Here is a 15,334-nt window from a genome sequence, read left to right as displayed (position 1 = left end):
TTTTGTTCTTGCCATAACATTTTCTGTAATGGTTTTTGCCCAGGTCATTACGACTGGAAGCGCTCTCCGACCAGGGATGACTGTGATACGTTCTCCTCTGCAGCAGACCACCACCCTGGGCAAGACTATCATTCGCACACCCCTGATGGTCCAGCAAGGTATTCTCAACCAGGTTTCATCCTAGAAGTGAAATGGTTCATTTTTTGCATTGAATTAATTACACTGTTTGTATGTTTATTTGATAGTGTAATAGAATCCCATTCAATTAGTGGTTATTAATTAAAAGATACAATTAAAGTGCAGTAATATTATTGATTTATCTGTGCTGCCAAAATATGAATTGAATTTAGCTGCATAATGACTAACTTTGCAGCATCAACACTATTATTGAATTAAATCAGCATTGAACTGTTTTCATCTGAAACTAAATAATGGTTTCCTTTCTGCAAGTTTCATGTTTGATAAACTTTGCAGCACTGCCAGTTACTGAACTAAACTCCTGAACACTGTTGTCTCGTCATTGAAATTGGTGTTTCATAATTGATTAACTTTGCAACTGTTAGTTATTGAACTGAATTGAGCTGAATAATGACAGCTGAAATTGGTTTCATAATTGATGGTTTTTACAAGATTTAAACTTATTTTTCGCTTTATTACTGAAACAATATGTATTGTAAAAGGGCTATATGAATAAATGTGACTTGATTCGATTGCATAATGGCTAAATCTGATGAATATACCACATTTTTGGAGTGTAAATGTGATTTGTGTCACACAGGCCAAGCTCAACAGACAGTGCAGACGAGTTCAGGCGCTCAGGCGGTGGGCACTCCTCCTCGCCTCTCCACACCAAACCCAGCCCAGACGCCGTCTTCTCCCCGACCACAGCAGGGTCAGGTCAAACTCACTCTGGCCCAGCTCACACAGCTCACCCAGGGGGCTCAGGTGTGTACTCGGTTTAAATCAGTCTGTTTTAATGTTTTTATTGTGCCCGCTTCAACTGTGCACATGCTAGTATGTTAGTAAATTAGTCTCACCCTGGTTCCCTTGACAAAACCCCACTGGCTTTTGGAATATTTGGAATTCTTCACAAATGAACAAAAATACATCATCATTGTAGCACTCTATTGCAACAACGTACCTAATCCAGGTTATTGGTTACAGTTAACAATGAAACAAACTCACTTTTTGGCTCTTCAGGGAGGGAACCAGGGCTTGACGGTTGTGATCCAGGGGCAAGGTCAGACCACAGGCCAGCTGCAGGTCATACCTCAGGGGGTGACGGTCATCCCGGGGCCTGGTCAGCAGCTCATGCAGGCAGCCATGCCCAATGGCCAAGTCCAGCGGTTCCTGTTCACACCTATGGCCCCTGCACCAGTGTCTGCCCCCTCCACGACAGCCTCACCAGGTGTCCCAGCCACAGCTGCACCAGCTGCTGCAACCAGCACAACTCCAGCACCCATTCAGCCAGGTCAGACTGTTTACTAGACACTTTCCTTTTTTTTTTTATACAAGCATCAACATAAAACTTGGCCAGCAATGTAACTTCTTAAGACAGAAAAATGCACAAAGTGATTTGCATAATCTCCAAAAAAGGCATTCAATTAACTGATGCCACTCAAACTTCCTGCTCCGATTACCTTGATGCCTACTGATATTGATATTGTAAAAAAATATTTCAGGGGTGTTTCCTTTGAGGAGGAAAAGAGGCAGAGCCTCCTCAAAATATTGGATGAGAAAAAAATGTGTAGTACAAAAATAAAACAACAATATTTTAAAAAAATAAAATTAAAAGGCTAGTTCGTTCAAAAATTTAAATTGTCATTAATTACTTACCCTCATGTCGTTCCAGACCAGTAAGACCTTCGTTCTTATGATCACAAATTAAGATATTTTTGATGAATTCTGAGAGCTGTCTGACCCTCCACAGACAGCAACACAACTGTTATGTACCCATGTCCAGAAACCTAGTAAGGACATAAATATCCTTATCGCAAATATTCTATATCGCCCACCCCATTCCCAGTGCACACAAACTTCACAGAATACTGAGTGCCCTGTTGGTTACAGTGTTTACTTCCTTTTTAATTATATATATTTTTATTAAATATTTGTTTCTGTGAAAAATACGTTGTCAATTACTGAGGCAGCCAACAACAGCACAGCTTAACCCTTTGCACATTTCATATTTAGTTATGTTGAAAACGTTTCAATTCAGTCAATATTTTTACCCCGTTTTAACATGGATTTCTATGGAGACCGGCCGTAGCTGTCGGGCAAAATGGCAGATAGCAGCGGCAGCGCATAATTCTGATTGGTCAGATTGCCGGTCAAATTAGCTCCATGCGAATGATCAATTACATCACATTCTTCTATTTTTCACTTGTTTATCAACATACTATCACCATGCGTCTCCCAGCAGTTCCCCTGCGAAAAAGGGTTTCATTTCATCAGATGAAATTAAGACATAAGTATTTAATCATTTGTTATAAATTAATTGTAAATGTATTGAATTAATGCACATATGCTTAATATGAAATACTTGATTAACATGCGTATTATGCTACTGCAACTTTAAAACCTAAGACAAATCAAATGTTCTGATACATAGGCATTTTCTTCCTCAACTGATTGCGTCACATTAGACATAACTGAATATTCTTATGAGTATATTATTTTTTATATTGGCCTGCTAGAGTTCTAATACATTTTTTCTTTCTCTCCTTAGCTGCTCGTCTTGCTCCACAGCCCCCACCTCCGACCTCGCTTCCTCCCACATCATCTGTGCCTCCATCACAGCCTGCCCAGCAAGCACCCACCCCAGTCCCAAACCCAGTCGTTCACCAACTGACTCCATCTGTACAGACTCCATCTGTACAGCCACACCCTCCTGTACAGCTCCGACCTCAACCCCAGGTCCTTCCTCAAACCTCAGTCCCGTCCCCTACACCCGTCCCCGCCCCCACCCCTCAAATAGCACAGGTGATGGCCACCGCACCCCTACAACAGGTCGCCACTCTCCCTGTCGCCCAGACCACGGTTACCAAAGTCCAGCCCCAGATCCAGCTCCCCCCGCAGCTCCTCAGCGTCCCCGGGCTCCAGCAGCAGGTCATCTCCCACATCCAGAGTCAGGTAGCGGCCCAGATTCAAGCTCAGGTCCAGCAGGTCGGGACCACGGCCGGGATGCCCCAGCAGATCAAACTGCAACTGCCCATTCAGATCCAGCAGCAGGGCGGAGGGCAAGACCAAGCGCACCAGATCCAGAACCTGGTGACCATCCAGACGGCCAGCGTACAGGAGCAGCTCCAGCGGATCCAGCAGCTCTGCGAACAGCAGCAGCAGAAGAAGAAACAGCAGGAGGCTAAGAGAGAGCAGGCCCAGCAGCACGTCAGCCAGAGCGAGCTGATACAGAAACAGGTCAGGACCCAAGTATTTGACTCCAGAATTATTTAGGTGGATTGATTTTAGAGTTGTCAAACGATTAATCACTATTAATCACATCCAAAATAAGTTTTAACTTAAAAATAAGTTTTTGTTTACATAATATTTTTATGTGTACTATACATTTATTATGTACATATAAATACATACATATACAGTGTATATGTGTGTATATTTATATTCTTATTTTATATTATACATATATTTAATATATAAAAATAATATTTTCTTTAATATATACATGCATGTCTTTGTATTTATATATAAACACACATATATTATGTAAACAAAAACTTTTATTTTGGATGCGATTAATCATCCTTTTTTTTTTTTTAAGAAACATTAGATGTAGGGCTGTAGCTATCGAATATTTTAGTAATCGAGTAACCTACCAAAAATTCCATCGATTAATCGAGTAATCGGATAAAATGTGTTTTTGCTTAATTAAAGTGCAATATTAATTATGCAAGAGAAAATAAGACTCCTGGGTCTCTTAAAATGAACAACTAAGTTTCCTTTTTTAGAAAAAAAAATAATTTTATTATTTAAATGCATAGAATGCAATGCATACATCAAAAATAAACACTTAATTATTACCCATTGTTTGTCTGTCTGTACTTGTACTGTGAACAATGATAAAGTTGACAGATGAATTAAGTGCATTTAAGTGCCATTCAGTTGGGGTTTTAAATAAAGCATTTTCTGAGATGCACATTAAACATTAAACACATAAAACATTAATTTAACATTAATTTAATTTATCTTTTAATTATTGAAAATTAAGCAAACTTAACTTTTGGGTAAACAAAGGGGATTTACTATTAAAAATAAAACATGGAAGAAATGTTGTGTGATTAAACCTTAAAAAAATTGTTTTATTTTATTTATTTTTTTGTAGTAGGCTATGTACATTCTGCTGAACAATAGTAACACAGGACTTTTATTTTGACGGGTTGACGTACCTTTACAGTTCTGTGTATGTGATGTGACGCTAGTTTTACTCAAATCAAACGGTCAAATGCTCATGAAGTGACTGTCAGAGCAGTTCTGGAGATGTTGTTCATGTGTTCACGTCTTATTTAGAGAGACAGCAGATGCTGAAATCACCGCGAGCATCAAGCGCTTCAGTGTGTGTAAAGTTGCTCCATTCATTAACACAGACACGCAGAACATGTAGGATTCATATATAAATATGTATTAAACTGTTCCAGCTTAATATTTACAGATATTAGTCCATATCGTGATTTGATGTAAGTGCAATGACCTATTTTTGATGAATTCATTCAAAATTTGGCAAATTTTGTGCCATTCCGCATTAAACTGTAAATTCCGTTTTTATGACTGGATTCCCCGGTTCCCTCCGCGTTTTCTGCATCGCGTAAATAATCATAGGGCCCTAGTTGTGGTATGCCAGCTCTATCTTGCAATGGACACAAGCCACGACGTTCTCTTTACGTTTGCACGCGCCCTCAATTCAAAACACTGCTGCAGTATGCCGGACGCAGCCACTGATCTATATATTATCTATATTATAGATCAGTGGACGCAGCGCTTGTGTCTCCTTCCGCTTTGTGGGTGACATAAACGCGTTGTGTCACATTTAAAAATAATTGCGAAAGAACCTGACGTGAGATTTAAAATTAATTAAAAGAGGCTTCGAGGCAGAGGAATTTGCCTCGATCTTTTTTTGTAATCGAGTTACTCAAGGAATCGTTTCAGCCCTAATTGGATGTTATGTAAACTTTAGGCTACATTCACACAGCTGCAACTTACGATTGGTAATTAAGAATCGATCTTCATGAATTTTCGATTTTGAGCTGAAATTAATAGGCTTTGCAACAAAATTTTAAGAATGAGTTCAGCTGATATTTTTTGTTATCCGTCACTACAAATAGAGGCGTTATTAATTAGTTGATTATGCATGCATGAATTGATACACTGACTGCAATGACCCGTAGTTAATTGAAACATTACATTCTTAAAATATAATGTTAATGTGTTGATTAATTGTTAATTTTATTCCAATGCTTCTTGGTTGGAATGAAAGTTTTAATTCAAATTCTTCAAAGTCTTATATATTGGAATTAAAAATATATTTTCTTATATATTCTCAATATGAAAATACAGTACATACAAAGAATTAATAATAATAAATTACAATATTTATATTACGAGTTCATATAGTAGATAAATGAATTAATATTATAATACACAATGGATAAATATAAATAAGTGCAAATAAAAAAAGATTGAACATAACGATTTTATTGTTACAATTAATGAGTGCACATAGTCCATGTTTATGTCCATAAACAATGTTTTTTTGTATATTATTCAGTTTGATCAGTTTAAGGTCATAAAAAGTTTGAAATATTGTAAATGGTAACAAATGGAACAACAGTCTTTCTTATCTATTTAACAGGATTGCGATATGGCCTAATGTGATCACGCTGCACTTTTCAGACTCTTGAAACACATTTTTGTATTGTCAATAAAATCCAATTTTGATCAACCTTTACTTAATGTGTATTGATATGTTAAACCGGCTTAAATACATGTGTGTATTTAATAAAACATATTTAGTAATTTTGAATTAGTAATTTTGCAGTTAAATGTGTGCCTCACTTATAAAGTATCTATCCGTACAAATCCTAATGGATTTAAAAGCGCAAGTCCTGTCCTGCTTGATTCCCCACTAAATGTATACATTTACTATACTATTTCGTGACATTACAGTAGTTACAATCTTGACTGATGGTGCTTCATCTTGTTTTGAAACTTTTGCGTTTAAACGCTTCTTTGTGTTCGTTTAGGTGGCTCAGAAGCAGAATGTGGCCATAGAGCAGTTAAAACAGAAGAAAACCATGACTCCTGCTGAGAGAGAGGAGAACCAGAGGTAAACACTTTCTATATGTTGTCCATCTACCTTTTCCCTTCTTTCCAAGTGACTTTTTCAGGGACTTCAAATTCCAGCTAACATGAAGCATTATTAAGCGTTCCTTTTATTTGTAACGTGTGCTCCCCAGATAATGGACTGAAGCTGGATTTATGGGAGTCTCATTTAAGAATCGGCTGACTTTAATCAACCTTATCCACTGTGTTTTGTCTGTTCTGGGCAGGATGATTGTCTGTAACCAGGTGATGAAGTTCATCCTGGATAAAATCGATAAGGATGAGAGGCAGGCGGCCAAAAAGAGGAAACGGGAGGAGTCTGTGGAGCAAAAGCGGAGCAAGCAGAACGCCAGCAAGCTGTCGGCTCTTCTCTTCAAACACAAAGAGCAGCTCAAGGCTGATATCCTGAAGAAAAGAGCTCTGCTTGATAAAGAACTACAGCTGCAAGTGCAGGTGAAAGGAACAGGAAGTGCTGAGACCTTACTCAGGGAGAAATATGTTTATTATTATTAATGAACAGATTATTAAACAATACATACAATTAATATTCAATGTTTCTTGAGCAGCTAATCAGCTTATTAAAATGATCTCTGAAGGATCATCTGACACTGAAGATTGGAGGAATGGTGCTTTAAATTCAGTTTTGCATCACAGGAATAAAAAAAATAAAAAATGTTTTTATTAAAATAATTTTTCTGAATAATACTGGTTTTATCAGGTGAGCATCATAGACTTCCTTTAATATAAGAAAAAACAAAAAAAACTTTTGACAGGTAGTGTATGATCCCATACACTATTTAATGACCATTTTTTCTCATTTACGACAATCTCTGTGAATTTGGCAATAGAGACGAATGCTTTCATTTGACAGCCACATCTCAGCTTTACTCACACACACACTCTATTAACACCACATCAGACTTGCCAAAGAGACAGCTGAAGCTACTGTGCGTATGTTGAGTCATTTTGGTGTTGTCTTTCAATGCAGGAGGAGCTGAAGCGCGATCTCATCAAGCTGCGGCGGGAGAAGGAGAAAGCTCAGGCTGCGGCTGCACAAGCTGCTGCGGCCGCCAGCGCACACGTGCACAGCGGCGGGCTCCCCTCACACACAGCCACCGTCACATCCCCCTCCTCCACACACAAACGCAAGCGGGACGAGGAGAGAGACGCCGCCAAGTCCAAACACAAAAAGATGATCTCCACTACCTCAAAGGACAGCAAGAGGGACATCAAGCTATACTGCATCTGCAAGACGCCCTACGATGAGTCCAGGTATAACTTTACTGTGCTGACAATTTTAGGAGGTTGTGAGAGATTTTTTTTTTTTTTTTTAGGAACTCCTTTTCTCTATTTTGTTTATCACTTCGTTTTGAATATTTACACTACAAGTAAAAATTTTGGGCTTGAAATATAAACACATAATAAGATTTCAAAAGGAGACAGTATACTTATTTGTCAGTTGTGTGTGTTAGGTGCTAATAATTAGTTTTCCTTTTAAATACACTATTATGAGCATTTCAGATTTCAAGTTCAAATTTCTGGCATGCAAAATATAAATATAAACATACATGAAGACTTTAAATGTACCTATTTGATCAGGTAGTTTTTTTATCTGTTTGGATTTAGATTATAACATTATTTAGTTATCACATAATATTTTCTTTAATAATTTAATAATAATTATTATAATAGTAAGTATTTTGGCATAAAAATATAAACATACACCAAGATGAAAATAAAGAGAGAGATTTACAATACAAAATATATATTTATTTACACCATGAGTTCAAATTTTTGAACTAAGATTTTAAAAAGTAAACAATATACCTATTTTTGCTGGATAATTCAAAATGTAATGTCAACAGCATCAATGGCATCAGACTTCATGAATAGGTCTGCTGTGATTTTTCTATTTTGTGGATATTTTATACTTTTGTTTTCGGATTTAAAAAAAAAAGTCTTATTTGAACATATTGGAAAACTGTTAAACGTCAAATTTCTTGCATACTTCACAAGAGGATTCACTTTAAATTCACAATTTTGGTAAACCAGTACACTTCAGTGTCATTTGCTTCCAAAGCTCAAGCAGTTGAGCATTTGGCAAAATGCATAAGTTTAAATGTAAATCATGCTACTGAAGCTGTAAGAATACAAATAGGATTTTTCATGATATATATGAAAATGAATTGGATGAGCTGAATCTAATGTTGGTACGCTGTTGATGCAGGTTCTACATTGGTTGTGACCTCTGCTCTAACTGGTATCATGGAGAGTGTGTGGGCATCACTGAGAAAGAGGCCAAGAAGATGGATGACTACATCTGTTCAGAATGTAAACGAGCTCAGGAAGGAAGCACAGAGGAGCTCTACTGCATCTGCAGAACTCCCTACGACGAGTCCCAGTAATCGCACACCTGCACTCTCATCACATCTATCTCAAAAGGTTCATGTGGAAGCATGTTTTCTGATACGTTCGTGCCTGCTGCTTCTTCAGGTTCTACATCGGTTGCGATCGCTGTCAGAACTGGTACCACGGGCGCTGCGTGGGCATCCTACAGAGCGAAGCCACACACATCGATGAGTATGTGTGCCCGCAGTGCCAGTCTACAGAGGATGCCATGACGGTCCTGACGCCACTCACAGATAAAGACTACGAGGGGCTGAAGCGAATCCTGCGCTCCTTACAGGTTCGTATGGGGTCTTGACTGTTTGGAATTTTAAGGCTGGTGTTTAGTTTGGAATGGGACACAATGCATAAGTGTTTCATTGATTCAAACTCTTGAATTGGTTTAGTTATAATCCTATAAAAAGTTAGGTTTTAAGTGTTAGGTTTTAAGTTTTAGTTCAAAATCTGTCATCATTTACTCACCCTAATGTTGTTCCAAGACACTCAGTGTTTTTTTATTCTGTGGAACATAAAAGACAATATTTTGAAGAATGTGGGTAACCAAACTGTTTCAGTTCCCATTGCCTTTTATTGCATGGTCAAAAAGTATAATGGAAGTTAATAAGAACTGAAATCGTGTGAATCTCATAATAATTGTATATGTTTTCTATATGTCAGTCCCATAAGATGGCGTGGCCATTCCTGGAACCAGTGGATCCGAATGATGCCCCAGATTATTATGGGATCATCAAGGAACCAATGGGTAAGAGTTTGTGTTGGCCTCTTTTGAATGAAGTATTTTGTGACTTATAATATTCAGTTTGGTTATGTACATTTCTGTTAAAGCTTTATTAAGGTAGTTCTTAAAATATCATTATATTATATCATATCATTATGATAGGGATGTAACGATTCACTCAACTCACGATTCGGTTCACAATTTTGATTTCATGATTTGATTCACAATTTTCTTTTAAATAAAATAAGTTTTAACACAACTTATAAATTAAATGTTTCCTTTAATCATTGTTTGGACAAAATGCTGTACATTTCTTTGTGAAATTGAAATATAACTAAAATAATATACTAATATAGCACTTGCATATCATTGCTCTTTTGTTGGTTTTGATTGTTTCTATTGTCCTCATTTGTAAGTTTCTTTGGATAAAAGCGTCTGCTAAATGACTAAATTTAAATATAATGTGAATATAAATAACAAAACTAAATAAAAATTTTTTTAAAACAAACCCCAAATCAAATAAGTAACACAAATCAAATAAATCTCTTCATATAAACAAAATAAGGCTTTGTGTGTGCTCTTTCCATTTAAAATTAGAGGCAACCACTGAAATTTCTACTCCTTAGTGGATTGCAATTTGTTTAGTGTATCAACGGATTGGAATCATCACATATTTGAATCGATTTTCAACCAACTCGTGGTTAATCGTTACATCCCTAAATTATGAATTAATTATAAGTAATGCTTTGAAGAATTTGCATTTTAGTAGTGATTTTCATTATTTTTCTGTTATATGCAGACCTTTCTACAATGGAGGAGAGGATACAGAAACGCTTTTACAGCAAACTCACAGAGTTCGTAGCGGACATGACCAAAATCTTTGACAACTGCCGCTACTACAATCCCAGCGACTCGCCTTTTTACCAGTGTGCTGAGTTCCTGGAGTCTTTCTTTGTACAGAAACTCAAAGCTTTCAAAGCAAGCAGGTAACGTCTGCACCCATGCGTACAATACAGCAGCATAGGATGGTTTTTAGGATATTTAAAGATATATAGTTTAAAATTCTGTCATTTACTCGCCAACCAATATCACTTTAAGAAAGACTAAAACCGATACAGATCAATGTTTGTCTTTAAATTATTTTAAATATAATCATTAATAATAATTAAGCTTCATTTTTAGAGTAATTATCCAGAAAACACATTAAATATGTTTTTGTCATCTACAACCCGAATTCCGGAAAAGTTGGGACGTTTTTTAAATTTTAATAAAATGAAAACTAAAAGACTTTCAAATCACATGAGCCAATATTTTATTCACAATAGAACATAGATAACATAGCAAATGTTTAAACTGAGAAAGTTTACAATTTTATGCACAAAATGAGCTCATTTCAATTTTGATTTCTGCTACAGGTCTCAAAATAGTTGGGACGGGGCATGTTTACCATGGTGTAGCATCTCCTTTTCTTTTCAAAACAGTTTGGAGACGTCTGGGCATTGAGGCTATGAGTTGCTGGAGTTTTGCTGTTGGAATTTGGTCCCATTCTTGCCTTATATAGATTTCCAGCTGCTGAAGAGTTCGTGGTCGTCTTTGACGTATTTTTCGTTTAATGATGCGCCAAATGTTCTCTATAGGTGAAAGATCTGGACTGCAGGCAGGCCAGGTTAGCACCCGGACTCTTCTACGACGAAGCCATGCTGTTGTTATAGCTGCAGTATGTGGTTTTGCATTGTCCTGCTGAAATAAACAAGGCCTTCCCTGAAATAGACGTTGTTTGGAGGGAAGCATATGTTGCTCTAAAACCTTTATATACCTTTCAGCATTCACAGAGCCTTCCAAAACATGCAAGCTGCCCATACCGTATGCACTTATGCACCCCCATACCATCTTAGATGCTGGCTTTTGAACTGAACGCTGATAACATGCTGGAAGGTCTCCCTCCTCTTTAGCCCGGAGGACACGGCGTCCGTGATTTCCAACAAAAATGTCAAATTTGGACTCGCCTGACCATAAAACACTATTCCACTTTGAAATAGTCCATTTTAAATGAGCCTTGGCCCACAGGACACGACGGCGCTTCTGGACCATGTTCACATATGGCTTCCTTTTTGCATGATAGATCTTTAGTTGGCATCTGCTGATGGCACGGCGGATTGTGTTTACCGACAGTGGTTTCTGAAAGTATTCCTGGGATTATGTTTACCGACAGTGGTTTCTGAAAGTATTCCTGGGATTGTGTTTACCGACAGTGGTTTCTGAAAGTATTCCTGGGCCCATTTAGTAATGTCATTGACACAATCATCCCGATGAGTGATGCAGTGTCGTCTGAGAGCCCAAAGACCACGGGCATCCAATAAAGGTCTCCGGCCTTGTCCCTTACGCACAGAGATTTCTCCAGTTTCTCTGAATCTTTTGATGATGTTATGCACTGTAGATGATGAGATTTCCAAAGCCTTTGCAATTTGACGTTGAGGAACATTGTTTTTAAAGTTTTCCACAATGTTTTTACGCAGTCTTTCACAGATTGGAGAGCCTCTGCCCATCTTTACTTCTGAGAGACTCTGCTTCTCTAAGACAAAGCTTTTATAGCTAATCATGTTACAGACCTGATATCAATTAACTTAATTAATCACTAGATGTTCTCCCAGCTGAATCTTTTCAAAACTGCTTGCTTTTTTAGCCATTTGTTGCCCCCGTGCCAACTTTTTTGAGACCTGTAGCAGGCATTAAATTTTAAATGAGCTAATTAAGTGGATAAAAGTGTAAAATTTCTCAGTTTAAACATTTGCTACGTTATCTATGTTCTATTGTGAATAAAATATTGGCTCATGTGATTTGAAATTCCTTTAGTTTTCATTTTATTCAAATTTAAAAAACGTCCCAACTTTTCCGGAATTCGGGTTGTATCAAAATTACTGTTTACCAAGTAGTTTGAAAGTCATAAATAGCAATTTAAAAATCGGTCAAACCGATTATAGTATACATAAAAGGCTGTTACGGTGGTTTTACCACAGGTAAGGTTTTTTTAATCCATAGTGCCATAGTTTTTTCGTACTAAATTTGTAGCTGCATTGTACTGTATAGTTTGCTCTCTTGTTGATTTCACAATTTCCATTAGTCTTTTTCCATTGCATTGCCTTACATACATCCAATTTTGTTTTGTGTTTGCTTGTCTTTGTGTACATTGTTGTCACACTATGAATGTTTCTGCTTTGATTATATGTATATATTTTTAACTCCGAGGCAGTATAGTGGTAATCTAACTTTAGATTTCTCTGGCCGGCATTCCATCCTCTTATTCCCATCTTGTCCTGATAACTTAAGTGTTTGTGTTTGTGCTTCATGCATGTCATTCATACAATCCATTATCCTTTCTTGCAGATTGTCATAAGTCATAGTGGCTGAAGGGGCGGAGTCATTCTGTATTAGAGAATCATGGAACTTGCTGTTTTATTAACAGTGGAAACTGATGTACATTTAAGTGAAATGAGAACCTGTCAATAAAAGCCAAAACTCCAGTGAGGCCTTTGACAATCAGAGAGCGGCAGCCATGTTGAAGCACTATGAACACACAGAAATCAAGGGAAATGCTGTCTGTGCATTTATGATTCTGTTTTTTTTTTTCTGTCCCCCATTACGTTTGCTGATCACATGATGTTATTTATGATGTTTACATGGATGCATGTTCATATTTATCACGTGGATTGGCTTATTCAAGACATTTTAAGACTTTTTCTGTTCAGTTTTATTGTAATGTGCTTCACAACGTGTTTGTTTCAGCTGGTTCGCTGATCTGTCCAGGTTTTCATTGAGAGGACTCATGAATTGCTGATAGTTTGTGCAACTCTATACCTTGCGCAGGATCTACGCAGTTTCGGTTGGCTTGAATATGTTTTAAATCCTTTTATTAGGATTACCGTGTTGAAAATAAAGGACCATGCTTTAAAAAATGTTGAAATGGTATGTTTTTTTTTGTTTGTTTTTTTAATTTCTTCCAAATTGAGATTGAAGCCAGCACCAATTTAAATGACTGAAGGCATTCCCGTTGTATTATGCCAACATGGCTGCCATTCCTTCAACTCCTGAGGCTCTTTTTCTATGTTCTGTAGATTTAATTTCGCATTTGTCGATGTTCAATAAAACCAAAGGGCTTTTAACCTCATTCTCTCTGTATCCTCTAGGTCTCATAACAACAAACTACAGTCATCAGCCTCATAGAATACAACCACAGGCTGTTCTAAATAAACTTTGAACATTTAATTCAAGATGGAACTCTATCCCAGTCAGCCAGCGCCGCACATAGCCACAGCGTTTGGTGGAGTATCAGACGTAAAAGCTGAGGGTTCGGATCAAGAATGGACAGTTTACATTTTTGATTGTTAAAGCAACGAGTTTAGACTGGGATGCTCTCCAAATGGATTTCTTTATGGATTAAATGCCTACAGAAATGTTTTTGTGAGTTTTTAAAACCCTCCAGAATCATGTTCGCATTTTCCAGGAAAGCAGGAGTCTATCATGGGTGCACCTGGTGTTCTTTTTTTTTTTTTATATATATATATATGATTCATCATACTACTTCAGAAGTGGAATGTGGACGCAATCTGCTAATTGGTTTTCAAGCAGTGGAGTAGACCTAAACTAAGAAGTGTTGCTCTAACAGTGCATCGAGGACTGATGAAAGTGCTAGTCAAGAAAGTATCCTGTTTGTATAACTTGTCTCTTTTTTTTTTTTTTTTTTTTTTTTGTATTACAACTGAAGAAATATTGATGTATATGAAACAAATAAATGGAGGGGACAGGATTCTCTCTTCCACACTGATTAAGATGTCTCTATGTTCTTTTCATTTGAAAATTAATAGAGACCTAAACAATCTGGCAGTTCATATTGGATCATTTAAAGATGGTGTATTTGTAGATACGTAAATGATCTAACATGATTCTTAATGTTTTGTCTAGAAAAATGTCAAAAGAAACCATTTTCTCATGTATAAAGTTAAGGATATACTAATGTCAAGTAGACTTATTTGTTTTGTTATATTTTTAAGTGCGCTTTCCACATCTTACAGAATTTGTATGGCAATAACCATGTTTTGTTCCTATCTCTGTTCTTAATAGAATTACACTTCTATAAAGACTTTGTTTCTCTTATTACTTGTTTGTATACTTGGGATCATTTGTTTCAAGCCTACGCATAAACACTTAGGATCATCAAACCATAGTCTAATTAATTAATGAATTACAATTTTCATTAACAATTGGTAAGTTGTGTGTTACCATTAACCAGTTACTGAGCTGCTTTCACTATTAAACAAATAATTGCATTATTTGCAATTATTATAAATATAATTACGCCATAAAAGGAATGTTTGATTTACAATACTAAATTTGAGTGGGAGACACGATATATGTTACTGTTAATGTTGTTTGTTCAGCATACAATGGATATATGGGTTCTGTGGTTCTGTATACTGTAACACGTGGTCTCAAAGTCTCTTCCGTCCATTCTGGTTTTTAAAATAAGAAAAAGGCAAGCGTCGTCGCCGCTGACCAATCAGAATTAATCTTGGAGCTGTTAGGCCACGCCCCTTCCCACACGCACATTCCTTTTAACCAAAGTGCTTTCTACCGATTTATTTTAACAGAACGTTATATTTAATAATCATAATAGCACATCCTTTAATCGCCTTTATATCTATACAAACAATGCAGTATTGTTTAAATAATTGCGGGTAAGTAAATACTAAATAGAAAATAACTATTTGAAACCATTTCTCCAGATTTAACTGCAAATGTTTTAAATAATCCGGTTTTTATAAACGGCTGTTATATTTCTCGAAACAATTCAGATGATCAACTTAACAAGACGATCAGATG

At 36.7% G+C, this 15,334-nt stretch overlaps 1 protein-coding gene across 1 annotated transcript in view; it reads left to right on the top strand.

The window, feature by feature from the left end:
* LOC132142744 (nucleosome-remodeling factor subunit BPTF-like) overlaps window positions 1-14,283 on the top strand; it is a 41,338-nt gene extending 27,055 nt beyond the window's left edge. Inside the window, exons 21-32 of the mRNA XM_059552855.1 lie at window positions 44-158; window positions 779-945; window positions 1,201-1,471; window positions 2,729-3,417; window positions 6,255-6,337; window positions 6,561-6,786; window positions 7,322-7,605; window positions 8,561-8,734; window positions 8,827-9,019; window positions 9,397-9,481; window positions 10,257-10,443; window positions 13,642-14,283. Of these exons, the coding sequence (XP_059408838.1) occupies window positions 44-158; window positions 779-945; window positions 1,201-1,471; window positions 2,729-3,417; window positions 6,255-6,337; window positions 6,561-6,786; window positions 7,322-7,605; window positions 8,561-8,734; window positions 8,827-9,019; window positions 9,397-9,481; window positions 10,257-10,443; window positions 13,642-13,678 (2,511 nt within the window). The 3' untranslated portion in view covers window positions 13,679-14,283. The remainder of the gene's footprint in view (window positions 1-43; window positions 159-778; window positions 946-1,200; window positions 1,472-2,728; window positions 3,418-6,254; window positions 6,338-6,560; window positions 6,787-7,321; window positions 7,606-8,560; window positions 8,735-8,826; window positions 9,020-9,396; window positions 9,482-10,256; window positions 10,444-13,641) is intronic.
* Window positions 14,284-15,334: the final 1,051 nt, after the last annotated feature.

Source organism: Carassius carassius, chromosome 1, assembly GCF_963082965.1.
Source record: "Carassius carassius chromosome 1, fCarCar2.1, whole genome shotgun sequence".
Classification (NCBI taxonomy): Eukaryota; Metazoa; Chordata; class Actinopteri; order Cypriniformes; family Cyprinidae; genus Carassius; species Carassius carassius.
The sequence above is the reverse complement of the archived record's forward strand: the minus strand, read 5'-3'. Positions and strand labels throughout refer to the sequence as shown.